General features: G+C 39.5%; 1 protein-coding gene across 1 annotated transcript in view; it reads left to right on the top strand.

Annotated features, from left to right (window-relative positions):
* Positions 1-8,062: 8,062 nt before the first annotated feature.
* Positions 8,063-21,384, top strand: part of fibcd1b (fibrinogen C domain containing 1b) — a gene marked incomplete at both ends in the record, with an annotated part of 125,649 nt that continues 112,327 nt past the window's right edge. The window contains one exon of the mRNA XM_079256931.1: positions 8,063-8,134. Coding sequence (XP_079113057.1) covers positions 8,063-8,134 — 72 coding nt within the window. The remainder of the gene's footprint in view (positions 8,135-21,384) is intronic.

Here is a 21,384-nt window from a genome sequence, read left to right as displayed (position 1 = left end):
AATCAGAGTAAGTGGTTAGACTAATGAATGAATGAATGATCTTGATGATGTTAATATGTGTTTGCGATTTGGCTCAGGGTAACATTTTCTCATAATCAATGGAGTACCAGCATCAGCGCAGCAGTGAATAATGTAAATGGTAAATGGACTTATATAGCACTTATCTAGTCATGCAGACCACTCAAAGCGCTTTACACTACTTGTCACATTCACCCATTCACATGCACTCTCATACAACACACTCATACTCCGATAGGCACATCGGAGGGCAGCTTGGGGTTCAGTGTCTTGCCGCAGGACACTTCGGCATTTTAGTCAGGGGAAGCCTGGAATTGACCTCCCAACTTTCCAGTTGAAGGACAACTGCTCTTCCTCCTGACCTACAGCCGCCCCAATGTCATACAATGTACTGAACAAACAATGATTGAAAAATAGAAAGAATACATACAAAATTTGCTTTAATTGGCTACTTTATAGTTGGGATGATCAGTTCAGTTTTTTTTCTAAAATTTAAACCAAAAAAATAAAAAAACAAAAGTCTTATTGACATTTGATATGTCAGCCTTGGTTTTCCTTTAGACAAAATGTTTAGATGCACCACAGCATGTCACTCAATCGTGCTCATGCATACTGGGTAAAAATACATCCTATTAACATTAAACTTTGAAAATGTTTAAACTGTTTACATTTCCTTATGTGCAGATTGTTGCAGCAGAAGTCCAACTGAGGTGTTGCTGCACTTTTTATTCTGTGCATTTATACATATTTCATTACTAGCAGACTTTGTGGTGTATTATTAACCAACATGAAAAAGATCTTTCAAATCACTTCAAACCATTTTTTAGGCCATTTAAGGAGTCGTTTCAGTTTACTGTCTTTTGGATAATTTCACACTGTTTTATCTCAGTCGGAAAGAGGCTCAATAGCAACCTGAATGCCACATATGTGTGTCGGTCTATTGCATGGTCATAAACCATCATTCCTCCACTGGAAGATTAATGGTCTGATCTTCTGTGATGGCCTCTTCGGATTATAAATTGGTATTTTCCATGTGGACTGTCACCTAATTAATTTAACCCCCCCACTTCTGAGACTCAATGCTCTCACTTGTATAAAAGTCAATGGTTCCAACTAAAAACAGAATTAGAAGTATTCAACAAATGTCAGTCGATGTGCTGTCAGCTAGGTGCCATCAGTATTAGCCACCCAGTGATAAAAGCTATCACTGGGTGTACTGGTAGGATGGAAATAAACAACAAAAAAGAAATGTGGTACACAGTTTCTGTTCTATTTTCTTTCTACATACATAATATAGTAACAGAACTAAATATGACAATACTGCTCATCTGTCCCGGTGATAACTTGCAGAATGGCATCAAACCCATACTTCATAAGGCTTAGACTGCAGTGCAATCATTTAGCAAAGGCTCAAATCCAAAGCAATTTATAGGTGGGAAATACACGGATGGCCAATGTGGGGTTCAGAATCTTCCCCAAGAGTACGTGGACATGCGAACTGGGGTAAATAGGAACTGAGCCAAAATCTTACAAATTGAAAGGAAACCACTCTACCTCCTGACTTCAGTTTCTTTGGCTCATTGACAGAATTATACATCCATCTATCCTCCTTACCCTTTTAGTCCAATTGCTGCAGGCTGCAGTCTAACCCAGCTGCCATGGGGTGAAACATAGGGTACATCCTGGTAGTGCCTAACAGAAAGACCAATGAGACAAGCCCATACTCACTTCGAATTTATAACAGAGTTGATTTTGGACTGTTGGAGAAGACGTGATTAAGATTGGGTTGTGTAATTGCTCCATGATACCTGCAAATATCCTCAAGGAAATTATTAAGCTAGCTAAAGCTTTAATATTAAAATAAACTTCACCGGAATTGACTGGCGACCCGTCTGGGGCGTACCCCATCCCTCGTCTGATGATTGCTGGGATAGGCTCCAGCTTCACCGTGACCATTGATTGGACTAAACATTGTAGACAATGAATAAATCAATGACTGAATAAACCTCAACAGTTCCTCCCAAAAGGTAACTTTGCTCTTTCTTAATGTTGAGCAACACAAAGACGTAACATGAGAATTGTGTGGGCTGTCTACATTTGAGAGGTATTTCTTAAACCATTAAGAAAATCCTGTGATACATCTTTCTCTTTGGGTAGATTATACTCTCCAGAGAGCTCTAAAAGCTAAAAACTTAGAGGGGCATGCTTTCTTACTGAGGAGCTACCCACAGCTTAAGAATATTGATGTGCCTTGATTGAAGTGTTAGCTAAGGTGTCCTCCCACCTTTACAGGGTGTAAATCCATTTCAAGATGTAATTTCAGGTGCAGAATGTGCCAATTTTAGGTGTTTGGGTGTAATGAAACCTACAGAGACATGCTAGGCTAAATGTTCCAACCTCGTATAGCACATAATGGGGAAAGACTGATTTTCAAGGCTTCCCATATTATGTTGTTAACTATTTAAATCATGCCGAATAAACAGAATAGCGTAATTTAATATAAGTGACTGAGAGGTGAAGAGAAACAGAGTTGTTTTTTTTTTCTTGATTTACAACTGCCAAAAGGGGGAAGAAAAACACCAGTCTCCAACATATGACACAGCAGCCCTTATTCACTGAGTAGTGTAATTCAATGACATGAAGCACTTGCATATTATTGGCCAATAAGCTTGTCTGATGCAACTTAAAAAGGGAAATACTGAAGAAGAGTGAGAAGATATCTGAAAAGAGCAAAGGGTAAATTTCACTTGCATGGAAGTTGATTTGCAACACCTACATAATTCTGTCACTTGCCTCCACTTTGCTTTCATATTTTCCATCTTCCCATACCTCCTGCAAAGAAAGGTAACTCAAAAATAGAGGGTTAATCAGAGCCGCACATACTTGCAGAGGTGCCTGGGAGCATTGCCCAAGGGAGGCCCGAGGATAATTACAAACCATTCAACAAACTCAGCCTGGCGGCTCACAGAGACATTCTGATGGTGAGCCAATGGGTAAACAGAACACAAATGAGATGGAGACTGCAAAACATGGAGAACATAAGTTACACAACATTAAACATTAGATTGGAAACATGGATTGAAGGAACAAGGAACCCTTTACTCACTGAAGAGGATGGAGGATGTGTCGCGAGAGACCACGGCGAGGCAGAGACTATGATCCAGCCTCTGAACACTTAAGAATATCAAAGATAACAAGAAATAATAACAGCTTGTAATTAAGACAAGTTTTCTGACTAAACACCGCCTTTATATTCTCAAGCTTATAATCATTACTATCGCTTTTGTTATCATGATCAGCACCACCACTTCCATGATTTCTTTCACAGATATAAGACTAATTACCCTCATTAGTAAATGTCACCGATATCTGCAACCAGACTGAGTGACTCACTGGACCTTATGTACTCTGGAGTGTGAGCTTGCAAGTGTGTCCCTGTGTGTAATATTTGATGAGATAGCTTTGCCCCACACGGTTGATTTTCAAACTGCAAAAGGGATTGGGCTGAGCAGAGCACTCTGCAAAAAATCTGATTTATCAGGGACTTAAATCATGTCCCACACCTTTGGCTAACCTCAGGCTAGGTTAGGGAATTAGTCGAGCAGCTAGGAAGAGATGCAACACTGCCTTTGACTTCGCACTTCAGAGGTGTGAGCAGTTCACCCCTCCTTTGGAGATTCTTGAGAAAGACCATCATTATACATTAATAACACCAGAGATTTCTCCCTCAGCCTGCTCTGCCTTTGTTTGTATCCCTTATTGATTTTCCTCTGAAATCTTGTCAGGAGAGTGGAGGGACTGACAGTTTGATTCCGTTTACAATTATTTGGTGTGAGTTTGGATGAGCCCTTATGTATGTGGACGACTGTACATATTTGTTAATGCATATTGGATTCACAGCATGTATATCTCTAAGTGCACGCTCCCTTTTTGACTGTTTTACTTATTCTACTTCTCACTTCTTTTTTATTATCACCTTCATTCCAGTTCTGTGTAGCTCTTCTTTATCCATCGTGTCACCAATAGCCTTTATAATAATGTCAAAATTAACAAATAGTGTACAGTGGGAGCACAAACACAAGCCGCAGTCTTGGACACATAAGACACCAAAGCCTGTAGAAGGGTATATTGTGAGGGCTAACAGATAACAAGCTCATTCTTCCTTTCCCTTTTTTTCTCTGAATGTCTCCGGCTGGTCAGGTTTCAGTGACATTCACAGATGATACTAAAAACGAGTACAAACATGGACACGCAGAAACACACACTTCTAAGCACGCACCTTATCGGACAAAGGCATGGCCACCAGCCAGCGTGACCAAGGTTCTAAGTACAGCAGCCTGATCTGCTGTGTATTTGCCAGACCACTGTTAAACCCTTACCCTTGATATTAAAGTCATGGCTCATTCATTGTGAAAGAAATCACTTTATTATTGCAATATTTTGTCAAAAGCCCGGAAGGATATGGGAACAAATTCAATATCTTTGCAGTTTGTCAGCTGAAGTGCAATGTGTGCATATATTCTTTTTTTTTTTTTTTTCACCAAACAGGAGCCATAACCTCAGGGTGTGAAAAAGACATTTAGTGTTAACTGCCTTTTGTGTGAGTAAGCACAAGTCAATACTGTACGCCTGCTTTTACATATGATATATAATGTTCTCATATAAAGCTCCTTATGAATGCCTTTAGATTAAATCACATGTAATTGTTGTATAAAGATACACATACATATACATCAAGTCGCCTGATTTTTATTTTTTTTTTTGCAAAGCATGAGTTCAGTGTTTGTAGACAGTGCACAGATTAAAAAAGGCAAATAAATGCAATGAATGAAATAAAATTTTGTCAAAATCTAGTTGAAATCACAGCTATTATAATTAAAAAATCAAGTTAATAACATATATCCATAAAGAAGTTCCTTTAAATGTTGCATTCACACTGCACCACAAAGCCCACAATAATAGTTTAAAAATACAAAATAACTACAATTCCCAAGTTTTCAGAAATCACAAAAGAAGTAAAGTCTTGCCTTCTCCCAATTACAGCATTTAGAGTGAAATATATTTTCCTTTGTGAATAAAGACAGCTCTTAGACGTTTTCAACAGCATCTAAGCTGAATGATTATACTTCCTGCTGTTGTTTTCCATGCACAAGCTATGATTGGGCTTCCTACACTGGTCAGTGTGCAAGCAAACTGTAGCATCAACATGACACGGCGTCATATCTTTCTATGGAAACACTTCAGGTTCAGTGGACTCAATACGGGTCCAAAAAAGAAGGGATGCAGTTGAAGAATGGCAGCATAGACCACAAGACCCCAATAAGATGAAACAGGATGTACAAATTGCTCAAGTGTTCTATAAGCTCAGATCTGTATTTAACCATGAGCAAACGTACACTCAGAGTTACAATCATCAGAGTCAGATCCATGGATTGATCCCATGACAAACCAACCGAAAGCTGAGGATCACCACCAACAGCAATCCATCTAGGAAACATTTTTGATCATACACATTCATCATTGTATTATTAATGACTGTATACATGTAAACATAAACATATGAGAAGTAATAATGAAAAGAAAAAAAAATCCCTGACTAATTGACCGAGAGTTTTACAGTTATATACACCTTACATGAGCGGAGCAGCGTTCAGTTCATCAGTTAGCATATTTTCTTCTCACCTCAGGAATTTGATTGCTTCAGTTCATCCATTGTGCTTGTGATTAAAAGAGTTCATGCAATCATTATTCACTATTCATCATTAAGAAGTGATAATTATTAATAGTTCATCACTATTAAGCATCCAGTATTTAATAACATGATTTTGTTCTTAACAATGCATGGAAAAACTCTAACAACTCTGCATCTCAATCATCTGGATTTTTTGTCAACTTAAATCAAATATCAGGTGGAAAAAAAGAATTTACACAAGCACAGCATGGTTTGAATCAAAATAAGAATAGACTAATAACACTCTCTCACACACACACACACACACACACACACACACACACACACACACACACGCACACAAACCCGTGGTTGGAATGGATTGGAAATTGTGACACTAACTATCAGCAGTGATTATTTCCTTTTTTTTCTCCCCATCTAAGATTTTATTCATAAAATAAAAGCGACAGACTATTTATTTCCTCTGTCATCTATGACAAACTATTCCTCCTTTACAACATTCTGAATCCACTGGTGGGTGTAGGACCTGCTGACAATGCACATTGTGTAGCAATGACCTCGTTTTACATTTATCCCCCTGAACCCATCCTCACTCTTCCCCTTTTGTGATGGCATGCTCATCACAGCCAGGAGTCTTGTTTCATTTCCTGCTGATAGGACCTTTAAAATGCATCACACTCCTCAAAGTGAGCAAAAGCATGACCTGCCATCTAGTCCATATTGTTGCCACTGTACATAAGAAGGCTGGTAAAATTTACAAATGAAAATACGTGTGTGTGTGTGTGTGTGTGTGTGTGTGTGTGTGTGTGTGTGTGTGTGTGTGTGTGTGTGTGTGTGTAAAAAAAAAAACTGTGTGTCAGTGTATGGAGTTCGTCCGTGTTTTTCTCCTGATACTGCAGGTGTTTTTCCGAGTCCCCATGTGTATTTCCTCTCGCTGATGTCACTAATGACTTTCCAATTTGGATCATTGGAAGGCAGTATGATTCTGCTTCAAGCAAACCGTGTATGCAGATGCAATTAGGCCTCAACTCCCACTTTATATTTTGTTTTAATCTACCTGAAGTCCAGTGATCCAGTCTAAAATCTAATGAGATAATCCGGTGCAACTCAAGAGGTCCAAAATCTCGCATCTGTGAAATAAACGAGGCTGTTTAATATTCTGTTTCATCTCCATTTCAACCCTCCTACTATGTACCGAGAATCCTCTGCTTTAAAGTCCCCCCCCCCCCAACAAGCATCTCTTTCTTCTGCAGGCATTAGTAGTCCTGATGGACTAAACATCCTGGATGTTAAAAATCTCCAAGATAGCAGTGTAGTGGATGCGACTTGACGGTGGTGAAAACAAAAGCAACTTTTCAGACGAGCGGGTTTAAACGTACAACTCCCTCCGTAGTTTTTTTTAGTTTATCCAGTTCATATGCTCTCCATGTTCCTGCAGCTGTTCGGGCTGCGGTGGAATAGGAGGGTCCACGGTGCGGTGCACGCGGAGGCGGTGAGGCAGTGATACAGCAGTCGAGGGCAGGGCGGTACAGGGAAGGAACGCTGCTCCGGAGCGCGTCGCGCACACCGACGGGACCCGCTGGCTGCCATTTAGAGGTACGACGCGCAACCGCGCGGCTCACGAGCGGAGCACGTTAATCTCTCGGCACCTGTCCTGTCAAAGGAGGCATCTGTGTGAAACTGCAGCGACGGAATCAGCCTGGCGCAGAGACTAACGGAGGCTCAATCCACCCTAAGCTTTGGTTTCGGAGATTTCTGTCGCGTAAACAAGCCCGAGAGGACCCAGCTGCTTTCACGACCCCCTCATCCCGTTTCCCCTTCACCTGTTCAGACTCTAGTGAAGACCCTCTCCGGACTACGTGTCGTTTCAAACTACCTTCGTAAGACTGGATGGACAAAAGATCTGATTGCATTTAACAGTTTGGGTCAAGGAAGATTTTGCCAGCTTCTTTTTTTTTTGGAGTAAAACGCTGCGCTTTTCTGCTCACGGGATCATATTTGGGGTTTCTTTTCCTTTTCTTTTTTTCCCCTCAGATCTATTTTCTTCATTCAAAAAGTCACGGAGCTTGAAACAAAAAACTCCTTTTATCCATTTTAAATGGAATAATGGATTGATGGTGAGGAAACTCTCGGAAGGAATTGAAGTTGGTGCACAATCTGTGCGGCGTGTGCGGCGGTTTAGCCACGAAAACAGTTGTGCTTCATCCCTTCATTATGTCTTTTTACTTTACAAAAGCCCATTTGGTTATGGAGTAAGCCGAAGCGCAGGTAAAGACTAAATAAAAAGAGTGTTTTTTCGCCTTCTGTCGCCTGGAACAAACAGGCGGATCTAATACGCAGATTCTTCGTGGGATGGTAAATGACCGATGGGGAATCATGAACAGCTCTTCTGAACTCGAAGATGGAACTCGGCATAAAAACCAGGTATGTTTTGCACCGAGCTACAGTTGCGCCACGGGTTTCTGAGGAGTGGTGCATCTGCTTGGTGCAGTGTTACCACGCTGAATTTGGTGGTGTGCCTCACGTACAAATCACTGCACCGTGGAGACATGAGCTGTTCTCAGCTCCAGAGCTTCTGGTCCTGTCATACTGTCCAAACCTATCCCCATAAATCCCAAGTCCTGCTTAGCGTGCCACAGTCCGTTAATGTGATATTAAGCCTGATTGGAAACGCAATTAGTGGAGCACTGGTAGGAAAATAAATAAATAAATAAAACACTGCAGGAGATCATTTGCGCATCCTTGCCACATATTTTCATTTTCTCGCCATGTAAGCTCAGACTGTACTTGTGTCATGTCTGGAATTTGCATTTGTGTAATTGAGAATTGAAACTTGCCACACTAGACACCTTCTAGGTTTCCCCACTCTGTGGCTCTTCAGGCTGTCTCCCACTCGGGTGAATTGAGACAGGAACGGACGTGCGTTGTGTTACAGCCAGGCAAGCTCACTTTGGGGAATAGTCAATGTGTTTTCACAAGGTCAGTAGAGGGTTATTGACAGCCCATGAGGGAGAAGGCTCCCATGGAGCGCGGAATCGGATTTCAGGGCACTATTATAGGCTGACGCCTGTGTCAACGCAGAGAAGCAAAAAAAAAAAAAAAAAAAAATCATTTTCCTCACCTAATTGTAATGAGAATGGGTGCTGATGTTTGGTGAAAAGTGGTGTACAGATGGTGAGAAGTTTGTCTGAACCGTTGCAAGTGGGTTAATATTTGGTAAAGGTAACAGCAGTGATCACAGTTTTCCTCCCAGATGGTCTCTTTAATCATCAGTTTCACTTCGGCAAAACATCTGATTCCAAATTAAATGTTTGCTCCCAGTTTCTCTTTCTGTCATTCAGCTTGTAATAGTTAGAAGGGGAACGTGCCAGTGGCACATTTCCTGTAGGCCTGGCTGTGATTACACAGCCTGGTAGGTGTTAGATACGTTGCCTCCTCTCCTCTGCTCCTGCACATTTCTGACTCACTTGAGTGGTGGCACTTTGGAACGGGCCTGCACTGGAGTCATAGTTAGATTAGCATTGACTGATACAAGGCTGTAGTTAATTTATCATGTGTTTCATCTCTACAGCTGACAGATTTTCATCTGTCCTCATAAGCAGACACAAGGCCAACAGTTTACCTGCATCCTACATGCTGCCTTGAGTCTTTTATAACCACTTAAAGGTCATGTGAATACCAAATACGTCTGCACTGGGTTTTATTTCTCTGATTGTGTCCTGTAATACTAGAACCTCTTACTGTGAGCATTAAACAGGCCAGAAAAAAAAAAAAAAAAAAAAAAAAAAATTGATACAGGTTTAATTTGATGTTTTCTGTGTCTAGCTCATGAAAAACCACAAAAAAAACCCCATATCTGAATAAGTCTGTGACACTGAGTGGTAAGCCTAGAGGATGAAAAGGCAAAAATATGTCCCATAACTTCAACACTTACCACGGATCAGACAGCATCAGGGGATGAGATGAGAGGTTGTGGGAAATGGGGATGGCTAATGCTCCTCTCTGTCCCTCTCCTCCCCACATCAATCTGCCTCCCTCTCCTGCGCTTGTTATTTTGCTTTCACACACAGACACACACGAATACTTTTCCTCTGTGCGTGTGTGTGTGTGTGCGTGTGTGTCTCCATCAGTCTGTCTCTGTAATCTTGAGCAGTAACACCGAACCTTTATCTCCAGACTTGTGCTACTGACACAGTCATCTCAGATGCAGTGGGATGGGGGAGGGTGTGGGGCAGCTGATGGGGTCCGGTTTATGTTAAGATTACAAAACATGTCTTGGTATTCCTCTGCATGTTTGATCCCCCGTTACAGGACTGCTGTCTGCATTGCCCTTTTCTGACAGATGGAAACAAGTCGCAGCTAAACTGAGATTTACAAACAGCTTGGAAGCAGCTTTGGAATCTAATTTACTGGCTAAGAAGCAACTTGGATTGGGGCAACATCTGTAGATATTTTACATATAATGCGGTGGGTGAACCCAACAGTGATACAATAAAAAAAACAAAACAAAAAAAAAAAACACTTGATTAAAAAGAACAAGCTGAATCATAGTTGATGCTACCTACGATGTGAATGATCAAAACAAAATATTTCTTTCTGAACAACTGCCTGCATAAAACATGATGTTCTACATAATTCTGATAGTCATTGCATGTGCTTCATCTGCGCTTCCATGCCTATAAGACAATAATATGTACATATATGTATGTTTTTCCTCTTTAAAACACTGACACACACAGCATTACTGAGAAAGCAGGGAGGCCCAGTGGGGTTGCCCAATCCGACTTGAGGTGATCAATAATCCTCAGAGAACCCCAAACTTTTCAAAGCACTGAAAAGGTTGCTTGTTTGTGTGTTGAAAACTACAGAATATGGCTGTGGCTCATTGCTCACACTCAACTTAAGAGTTAAAAACTATAAATTAAATATTTTGTTGGTATTTATAGCTTTAGGTTCGGTAATGAGTCATAAGTTAACAATTAAATCAATGTTTTACACAAAACAAACAAAGACAAAACCCTACACAGAACAGTTTGGATGTGTTGGCATCTCCAAATGATTAAATACAAAGCTGTTGGAAGCACACGCTAACATGCCATCGTGTGCAACAGAAAAACGCTCAGCTGCAAGCCAGTTTAGAAATGATACCAGGCTTGCATGTCACAGCCAAGATTTATCTGACTCCAGTAGCTCACTTGAATGGACACCCACATGTGGTGGCACCGTGGGTGTCTTCTCACTTCAAAGACATCATAAACTGCCATTTTGTCAAGACCCCTTGTTGTCACAAATCATAGCTGAGAGAGACTTTAAGCATCAATTGTCAACGTGCAAGATTGACATTAGACAGCAAAACTGCTAACAGTAGCGAAGTAGCTCTCAGGATTGAAGCTCACCAAACAGAATGAAACCTAAAGTAAGCACGTAAAGAAGACAAGGAAACAAGTGTGAATAGCAACAATCTGGTCTTGAATTTAGGTGTCATTGACAAATCCTATGGCAAACCACCACCCCTCCTCTATTTTGTGGACATGGGTGTTAAAACTTGCACATCTGATGTACGATGGAGCCCATGTGACATAGATATCATCACCAGGGACTGTGTGTGAAAGTTGCTGTGAAACCCCAGTCATACATTCTGAAAAGGGCCTTTTGTCTTGTTTCATTGTGGGTGAGCATGGAATTGCACCTTCTGTATACCAGTCTACAAGAATGCAGATCTCCCTGTTGGCTGTAACAGGATCAGTTTAAAGTCTGTGCTGCCTTAAATGCATGAAATACAAACAGTTCCTTGCAAAGATTTTCATTTTTTATTCATTTATTTTGGAAAAAGGTGCGTTTATTCATAAAATCCAACTGTAATCTAAGGTAGTTAATGAGGTTGTACCTAATAGTTGTAAAGTCATCTCGTTTCTACCTCAGGAATTACTAATCATGCCACAACTTCCACTTTAACATCCATCAGTCGGATTCAGATATATTTAAGAAGTTTGGAAGTATTTTTTGCAATTTTTCTTCACGGAGGGGAGCAGAGCAGGGTTGACTGGTTATCACCAGCTGCTGGTTGGTGACAGCTGATATTGATGTTGGAGTGCAGGCATGTAAAATGCTGCAGTAGTGCACTCTGTTTAAGATGATGCTGGCCGCACAGAATGAAGGAACAATCCGCTTCAGAGCGCAGAGTCCTTGAGGTTTAGATTTATAGCTTTTCTGTAAAACAGAGGAGTTCTGACAAGTCTGTTGAGCAGCTGTCTGTTAGTTACACTTCACAAACTCCACCAGAGGTTGGGCATGGAAGCACACCCAGAATGGAAAAACATGAAACTCACTAAGACAAGTTTTGTGTGAGAAACCACATAAAAAAAAAAACTAAAAAAAAAAAACAAAAAACAGCAAAACTGCGACATACAGCAGTGCATGTAAAATGCATCACTTTTTAATAATGAACCTGCAGAGATCATCAGCTGAATTTAATCTCCTCTGCTTCATAAAACCTTAGAATGATTTTTAGATTGTTGTTAAATTCTTAACAGCTATTCTCAAAGTTATCAGTGAAAAATCAAGTATTGTAGCTGCATTAACAAACTATGTTTCACTGAAAAGCTTCTAGCACCAAAACCCAAACTTAAAAGAAAAAAAAAAAGGCTGATTATGGCTGATCTTTTATGGTCAAATCTACATGAATTGGTGAAAGATGCTGGAAAATGTAGACTGATCAAATGACAGTCAGGATGTAAAAATGAATGAATGACTAAATAAATAAATAAAACCAATTCACTTTGTGCTTGAGCTTGTACTTATAATCATCAAAGTTGGCGGAACAACTCAATGCTAGCCCGAAGTTTTGGCTGCCATGGCTTGTTGCAAATTACATTTAATGAGAGAGAATGTGTGTAGAGAAAATGACAACCTTAAAATCCTGATTTTGATCATTGGTTCAACCATAATGATGATTATGATAATACCCCTCTGATATACAATGTACTGTAATGATGTGATTGTGAAGTATACTCTTTGTAAGCTTTCTTTAATATGTTAAGAGTCTAGCTGTGAGTGTGTGTGTGTGTGTGTGTGTGTGTGTGTGTGTGTGTGTGTGTGTGTGTGTGTGTGTGTGTGTGTGTGTGTGTGTGTGTGTGTTAGATATAGGCAGGCTGGTTTTGAGAGTACTGCTGTCAGACTAATGAACTTGCTGGACTAATTCTGGAGGTTACTGTATAGGAGGTTGTGTGGACTGGAGTAGAAACAAAGTAGAAAGACCTCCCTTATTTCTTGACCTGTAATTTTCATGGTAGTGGATCGTTTTATTTATACACTCAGTCAGGTTAATTTATTTATCATCACGTAGAAATCACACATATCACATAGACCTTAATCCATTTTATTTTTTACTTTTATTTGATTTGTCATCATAACACGATCTTCTTCCTGGCTTCCAACACATATATACTATATAGGTCTGCTAGCTGAAGCCTGTTGCTTTAGTGGTGTTGAATTGTGTGATAAAAACATGAGTGGTTACCAGGAGTTTTGGCTATTGTTAGAATGAAGGTATGAATGTATGAGAGGAGTCTGTGTGTTGGTGGATCAAAGCAGTAACGAGCCATTACTGTCAAGTTCTTACATAAGCGAAGAGAGCTTTTTCATACAGAGTGATTTGGTACCTTAATGGAACAGCTGCTTTGTATAGATGTGTGATGCAGAGGGATCCATTGTGTCCAACATGTATACTGCCCTGTCTGAAGGTTATACATGACAGCAGCCGTCCCAGGCGCTTTTGCACTTGTTCGTCTTCTATCTCTCTTTGTTATCTGACCCAGACACCTTTCAAGTCTTTTCCTCATTTTCTCCCTTTTGGTATCTTATGCTGACATGAAGGAACAGAACATTTCAATATCAGATGTCTGGTACTGCAAGGTGGCTGAAAGGCCTTCAGAGAAGTAGCGGAGGCAAAGGGGGGACAGGAACAAGAAAGAAACTGGGCTCAGTTGAAAGCAGAAGAAAGAAAAAAACAAAAGGCACAGATAAAAGACAGAGTGAAGAAACAAAAGAGTAACCAAAGCAAGGGGGAAAGGACATAAGAGGACAGAGGACAATTCACAGGAGGCTCAACATAAGCGGTGAACAGACAGTAAGCCAGCACGAGTCCCATGTGTCTTTGTAAAATAAAGCTGATATATTCCAGCTGTTCCTTCAAAGGTTTTTTTTTTTTTTTTTGCCATGTATGCCACTTATTGCCTCTATTTGGGCAACAGTAATCCAATATTAACTTAGCTTGATCTCACTGAATAAGGTGCTGCCAAAACTCAGAGTTGACTGACTTATTCACATACAGTTTACTTATTTTAGGCTACTTTTTAAAGATAAATGTGGTTGTTTAGGCAGTTTGCTTGTTTTTGGCAAAAAAAAAAAAAAAAAAAAAAAAATCAAGCAACATTACGGCGAACAAGATAACACTCCATATAGCTGTAATTAAGACTTTGGACAGGACCAAACACTGCAGTAGCTAACATGGAGTGAGATATCTGGCTTAAGTTATCTGCAACCCCTGCAATCACTACATTATTTCTTATGTTGAGGTCCACATCAGTTTACTTAACAGATAGCCACTTCTTTAAGATGCAGGAGTTTTTATTTTGTCCTGATGTCAACTTTTGGTCACCATAGAAGATTCATAAATGGCTTGCTTGGGCACAAAACAACTGCAGCTTTGTGTCACAGCATCTCTGTGTGTTTTTTCCACCATTTACTCTACATCTTTACTCAAAGCTTTATTATCATTATTATTATTATTATTATTATTATTATTATTATTATTATTATTATTATTAATAATAATAATAATAATTTTATTATATTAAATTGTAGTAATTTAACAGCATGCATGTCAAAGTAAATGTATTTCAGTAGGCTGAGAGGTTTGTGTGTGTATATATATAACATGTTGTGTGTATTTAGCCGAGGGGGAAGGACTCAGCAGACGGTAATCCAGGAAAAGGGTAGTTCAGTGTGATGCATCATCGCAGCATCTGTTTTAACCTAAGCCATGAGATTTTCTTAGCCTTAACCATGCAGCGTGTGATGCATGGCCGTAATAAAGCGGTTTGTAATATATGAAGCCGTGACAACCCAGTACTTTATGTAGTTCCCTTACCCGACCCCCTATGACCTTCAACCTGCGCAAAATAGGATGTAACAGCTTTTTTGTGACTATATTGTTCAAGTAGTAAAACTGAGTTAGCTATATAGTTATTTTTTGTCATAAGTTCAATGAAACAGTCTTTTATTCACTTATTTCTGCTTAACTCATAGGACCCACCCATAAAAAATGATAAGATGAGTCCAATGTTTGGGATATGAAGTCTTTATTTAACTCTTTAACAACATTTGAAATAAAAAAAAAGAAGTCCCCAAATGTTTTTCCCGAATATTAACCATCATACACCATGTGATATGTCAACATTTTTATAGTGTAACCTTCTGCTTTCTGGTGTCCATTAAGACGACTAAAATCAGACTTTTGTTCCACAGAATTTTGAGCAGAGTTTGCACCATAAAGTGATGCTGGATGTCTCAGAAACTTTATATATCATATACATTACACTGGGTTTTTATGTTGTTAATCCAGAGTGCATTTTCCTTCGTGGTGTTCAGTTATGGTATCCATCATTAGACAAGTGGTAAGGAGTCCATTCCTTTGTTGGAACAGTGTTCGTGGAGTAATGTTACTTAACAGTCTGTGAAAATGGCCGTCTTTTAGTCTTTGCTAAAGACGGCTACAAACCACATTCTCTTGAAACATAGACAGTTTTAGATCTTTGAAAAAACATGATCTGTGAGCTTAAATCATTTAAGTCATTCCTTTCCCTCTTTTTCATTCACCAGCCGCTCAAAACCTCAAAAGCATTAAAAATGATTTAACTTTATGCCTCCTGGGAATCAGTTTATTTTCAATTCCATAACTTTTTTCAGCAACAGAAATGTAGAATATTGTTGCCAAAGATTTTAAAAGCTTTAGTTTCTCTGTAAAAAGCAAAAAAGAAAGCATGAAACACCAAGGTTATACTCCACCTTCCAGAGCGGGAATTGACAGATGTGTCAGCAAGCCGACCTGATGGGCAGGGATTTACTGCAGAAGAGCTAAAAGTGTGAAAGAGAGGAAAAACAGGGAGAATGGGGTGTTAGATTTCAGTCAGGAGGACTCAACACTCTGCATGTTTGTGTGTGCATGTGTGACATAACTGTTTAGAGAGAGAAGATAATAAAACAATTAGTTTCTCTCTGGATGACTGTAATAACACAGCACTGTTCACCTAGCTGCCAAATAGTTACTGGAAATGTATTGAAAGTCACCTGTGAGAGGCAAATGAGAGGTGTTCAGATGGAGGGAGAAGAGTGGGCTGGAGATGAGGTAGAGTGGTGGAGTGAGCGATGAGACAGTGTGTGCATGTGTTACAGCATTCAGTCATGTTGAAGCCCGGCCCATTCCACTTGTAGACTGAACTTTATCTTCACAACAGTAGTGAGATGTGTCCAGTGTTCCTCCGCTGATTTCCATCTAAGCATGAAAGAGCTCCGTTCATGTGATGTTACAGTGCTGATCAAATAGAGATGCGACTTGGGAGACTGTGCTTTGCTTAACATATTGCTGTTGTGTTTTTGTTCACTGGGAGCATCATTAATTTACACTTATAAAACCACTTTCACACAAACGCTGTTTCCTTTGGTGATGAGTTTTGCATCTAAGAATGCTGACTGAACAATAAGTTATAAAGGAATTAATTACAGCCCCAAATTCGAGTAGATAATTTATGAAGAATGGAGAAGTTAAATGAAGCAGTCATGTTGTGTGATCATCCAATCTGAAATATTGCACGACACCCCGGCGGGAAATGTTAGAATAACCTCTCACTGCAACATAAAACACTTTAATACATGTTAGGGTTGGTTTCTCTCTACATGCTTCTCTACCAGTAATGAAACACTTCCAAGGGTTCCCCTGGTTATTCTCTATTTTAATTAATAGGTATTGCTATTGGGACGGCCCCACCATTAGTTCGTTTTTTAGTTTGCTTTGCAGGTAATAAAGGTGATAAGCGGCATTAGCTCGACCTGTTGCCCTGCCCATTTAAGGTCCTCCTCAGCCCAGTTAGTATGTGAGATCTTCTTAATCCTGACAGGTTTTTATGTGCTGTATGTGTCATATTTTTCCATTCATTCATCCTTTTTCACTTTACACATTTGAAACTGATCCTTACATCTTCACTGTAATTCAATAAATTAATTATTTTTTAAAGCTCCCTCCACACTGGAGGCAAAGTGTGGTGTCAGATCTTTTTATTGCAGTCTAAACTTCACAATTTTTTTTTTTTAAGCCTAACCCTGGCACCTTTCTTATATGGGGCTAAATCAGATGCATATCTGATCTTTTTCAAAGCAGCCTCAGTGAGGATGGTCATGTCACATTTTATCATTGAAGTGAGACAAATGTCAGAAATCTGCCGGGTCCTGACTCTGTATCCGCAAACGTCGCAGACACTGCTGCGTGAAAGGCCATTGTTAAGATTAGTATTCTCTCTTTTTTTTCTCAGTCTCCTTCATTCTCCAGTTGTTCATAATTTTGTCAGTTTTGATTGCACAAGAGGGGCTGCATGGTGGAATAGTAGTTAGATCTGTGGCCTCACAGCAAGAAGGTCCCTGGTTTGATCCTCAGCTGGGGCGAGGTTTGGACAGTGGTCCTTCGATGTGGAGTTTGCATATTCTCTTCGTGTATATGTGGGTTCTCTCCAGGTGCTCAGGCTTCCTCCCACCGTCCAAAGACATGCATGTTAGTTTAATTGTTTTCTCTAAATTGCCCATAGGAGTGCGTGAGTGGTTGTTGTCATTTGTGTGGTCCTGCGATGGACCAGTGAGTTGTCCAGGGTGCACTCTGCCTTTTGCCCACAGGCTGCTGGGATAGGCTCCAGCTTCTCCGCGACCCCTCACTGGACTAAGCGGTTAGGATGATGAATGATTGCACAAGAAGATTCAAATTATTACACAAGGACATGTACTATTTTCCTCTGCAAATGCTGTTCAGTTCAGGACCACAGACAGTTCACCCTGCAGTGAGGTTGGAGGTCGCAACGAAATGAGATTGTTAACAATCTGATAAAAAAGTTGGATCCTTGCAAAAAAGCGTATTTGAGCATTAAGGCTTGCATTGTGAATGTAGTCAAAGAAACCTGCTCATGATTGCTTTCCTATTGTTGTTTTTGAGCTGTGAGCCAAGCTGTAACAAGTAGAGGATTATCACTTTGATATTGGAAACATGGTAGTCATGTTTTGGTTGAGCCCATCTGCTCGACTCTATGTTGATCTTATTAAGTGGAAGTTCTGCGATTATAATTTTGATATGATGCGCCATCATGCCAAGTGATGCAACCGTATTCTCCTTAGTTTAGAGACTGTAATGTATTAGAAGCTGTGTTGAGAGGTAGTAATGTTAGTTGCTGTACTGTAAGCCAGTGTGAGCTTCAGTACTTAAGTAACCACTGCTGGTATTTGAACATAAAAGTGAGTTTATTCTAGTGGACAGGTGACTGATGAGATTTAGCAAAGCTGTATCTCAGTATACAGAAAGAATATTATATCCACATTTTGGTCCTCAAAATGTGGATGAAAAGGGTGCATGATGAGTTCAAAATGTCTGCAGTGGAGCCTTCATAGTCTTGATGATTTGACAGTTGGTAAGACAATAAAGGTTTACTTCCTCAAAGCCCTTGAGTCCTTCAGTCAAGTTTGCTTCCTTGATAGAAAGAGTTGAAAATCACATCCTTTTAAAGCCAGAAAGGACCCTTTCTTATATCAAACAACAAACAAATGAAAGAGACGACAACTTCATTCATTCATTCATTATCCCAACCGATTATTTCAATGAAGGGTAGCGGGGAAGATGGAGCGTATCCCAGCAGTCTTTGGGTGAAAGGCAGGGTACACCCTGGACAGCTCGCCAATCTATCGCGAGACAACAACTTATCATGGAATATTCCAACAAGTGGGTAAACATTGTAAGCAATCATGAATTATATTTGACGCATGCAACAAAAGTTGAATCTGCTATTTGTTTCCGAACAGTTTATTTTGGCACTTTATCCTCTGCTGGCTCTTTTTGTGAATGTCCTTGCAGTGCTTTCAAATTTGTGGTGACAACAAATCCAGGGAAAACAAAACTGCTTATATTTAGCTGCATAATCTTCTGATCGAGGGAAATGGGTGGGCTGGAGATGAGAAAAAGTAAGTGGTGGAGTAAGAAATAAGACAGTGACAGCATGCACATGATGCAGCATTCATCCCAATGGACAACTAGCCAGTCCCATTCCATTAACAGACTAAACTCTATTTCCACATCTGCAGTCTGATGTGTGTGACGTTGTCTCTAGAAGACTTGCTGTAGGGAAATAATTCATTGCACAGTATAGGACTGTTTTATATTTCTTCCTTTGGCACATCATTAATCAACACTTGTTAACACAAAATAATTAAATTCACACAAGTGCAGTTTTCCTTTGTGATGAGTTCTGCATCAGACTAAGAATGCTGACTGAACAATTAATAACAAAGGAATTAATTACAGCCTGGAAATCCAGTTCATAATTTATGATAAATGTAGAAGTTAAACAAAGCAGTCACTTTGTCTGAACATCCAGTCTGGAGCAGAGGAGTGTTATGGGGCATGTGGGAAGGATTAGAATAAACTCTTATCTTAACATAAACCACCAAAACACACAATCCCACTGAAAACTGCTGAAATACGGAGAATGACTGGTAGTGAACCACAGCTGACTTTAAAACAGTGACGCTAATGTATTGTATCTATTCCACTGCAAGGGGGGCTGTTTTCATTGTGTATTAAACTTCCAAAGGTCCTGTGATTGAACTGCTTCCCTTTCTAAAACTATATTACTTTTAATATCTCCAAAATCGCATTGTCGGTTCTCCTTTGAATTTAGCAATTTAGCAAGTTGGCCTCATATATTTACCTGCAGATGACTTGCTTGGGCTAACAGAGGAAACATAATAGCATCATTAGAGGCCATGTCTCAAGGGTAATAGCAATGTTAATTGACTGGGAAAAAAAAAAAAAAAACTCAAGTATTGTTGATTCTCTAAAGATAAACCATTATTAGATTAGAAAATGTAATTCTTTATCCCTTTTCTTCTATCACAAACTCTTTTCTAACTACTTTCTTTTTTATACAAAAATGAATTTAAAAAGTTTGGCCAATGGGACTGCACTTTATCTGAGTGGGTGGTAGTGATCAATTGAAGTGGAATACACATAAAAGTACTTCATTATATTAAATTCCCCATATACATGTACACATTTTTCTATTCTAGAATCATTTTAGCAGTCTATTGTTAAGTTTAATAGCAGACATACGACCATAACAACTTTTTTGGTACATAAACTTTAGCAGTATTGTAATAAAATGCTAAAAAAATTAACATGACTACAGTTTTAGGATGGAATTGTGATAATCCTTCATGGGTTTGTTTTGCTTTATTGTCACAAACAATTATTGACATTAATTTATTTTTTATTTTTTGTGTTTTGGTGCCCCATAACAAAGGCTAATTCAGCATCCTTGTTGCACCCTGTCTCTTCTCTAAGCTCTCTTCCTCTTATGCTGATGCTTGTCGTATTTTCTTGCTCTGTCACTTTCTTTTCCTCACTTCCCCCGGTAATGTCTTCTTGTGTTTCTTTGCTGAATCAGCCACTGTGCACATCTAAAACAGCAAGTGTGTTAAATCTAGTTGCTGGTGTGTGTGAGACAGTGCCATGAAGAGAAATGCTGTTGTCATAGGATGCCCCAGGCTGGAAAAAAAAAAAAAAAAAGGAAGCGTGTTGTCTCAGCTCTGTGACACTGGAGGACAATAATGACTCCAGGAATGAGCATAATGAATGTCAGTGTGGGTTCAAAATGAGTCAGACAAGTTTTAAGGTTGAGTTTTAAGGTTAGAAACCGAGCCTGAGCCCCATTCCTATTGAAACTATGTCTTCCTGGAGTTCTTCCTCTTTCCACCTCATTTCCAGTTAATTTCTTCTTTCAATATTAAATTTAATAGGGCCATATTCAACGTTTATAAACATTGTTAAAAAGTAGAGTAACCAAAGTTGCTAGTTTGTATCCCTTCTCCTTTGCAGGTCACAGAAAAAACTATAACAATGCATATACAACAAGGTATAGCCAATACAGAGTAAAATGCAAACCATCTCACCATTAGCAGCCTTATATCAGACAGCAATGTGGATTCACTACGCTCCATTTTCAGCTTCATCCCGACATTTCTTCAACTCTAAATCAGTTCAGTTTTGTTAAAAAAGAAAAGATAAATAAGGCATTTGACTTTCCTCAAAAATATCACTGCCTGCTCAAACTTACATTGAGTATCCATCCATTCATCCAACCATCCATCCATCCATCCATCCATCCATCTGTTTTCTATATCATTTATGCCAAATGTGGGAGAGCTGGACTCCATTCTAGCAATAAGAGACAGGGCACACCCTGGACAGCTCACCAGTCTATCACACAGTAAACACAGAAAGACAAACATCTTATGCCAACAAACCTTATTGAAAAAAAAATCTCCATAAAATCTCTCCATTTATTCAGAAACAGGCATGTCTGGAA

Source organism: Telmatherina bonti (assembly GCF_933228915.1).
Source record: "Telmatherina bonti genome assembly, chromosome: 17".
Classification (NCBI taxonomy): Eukaryota; Metazoa; Chordata; class Actinopteri; order Atheriniformes; family Telmatherinidae; genus Telmatherina; species Telmatherina bonti.
Note: the sequence above shows the minus strand (reverse complement) of the source record. Positions and strands in the feature narration are given on the sequence as shown.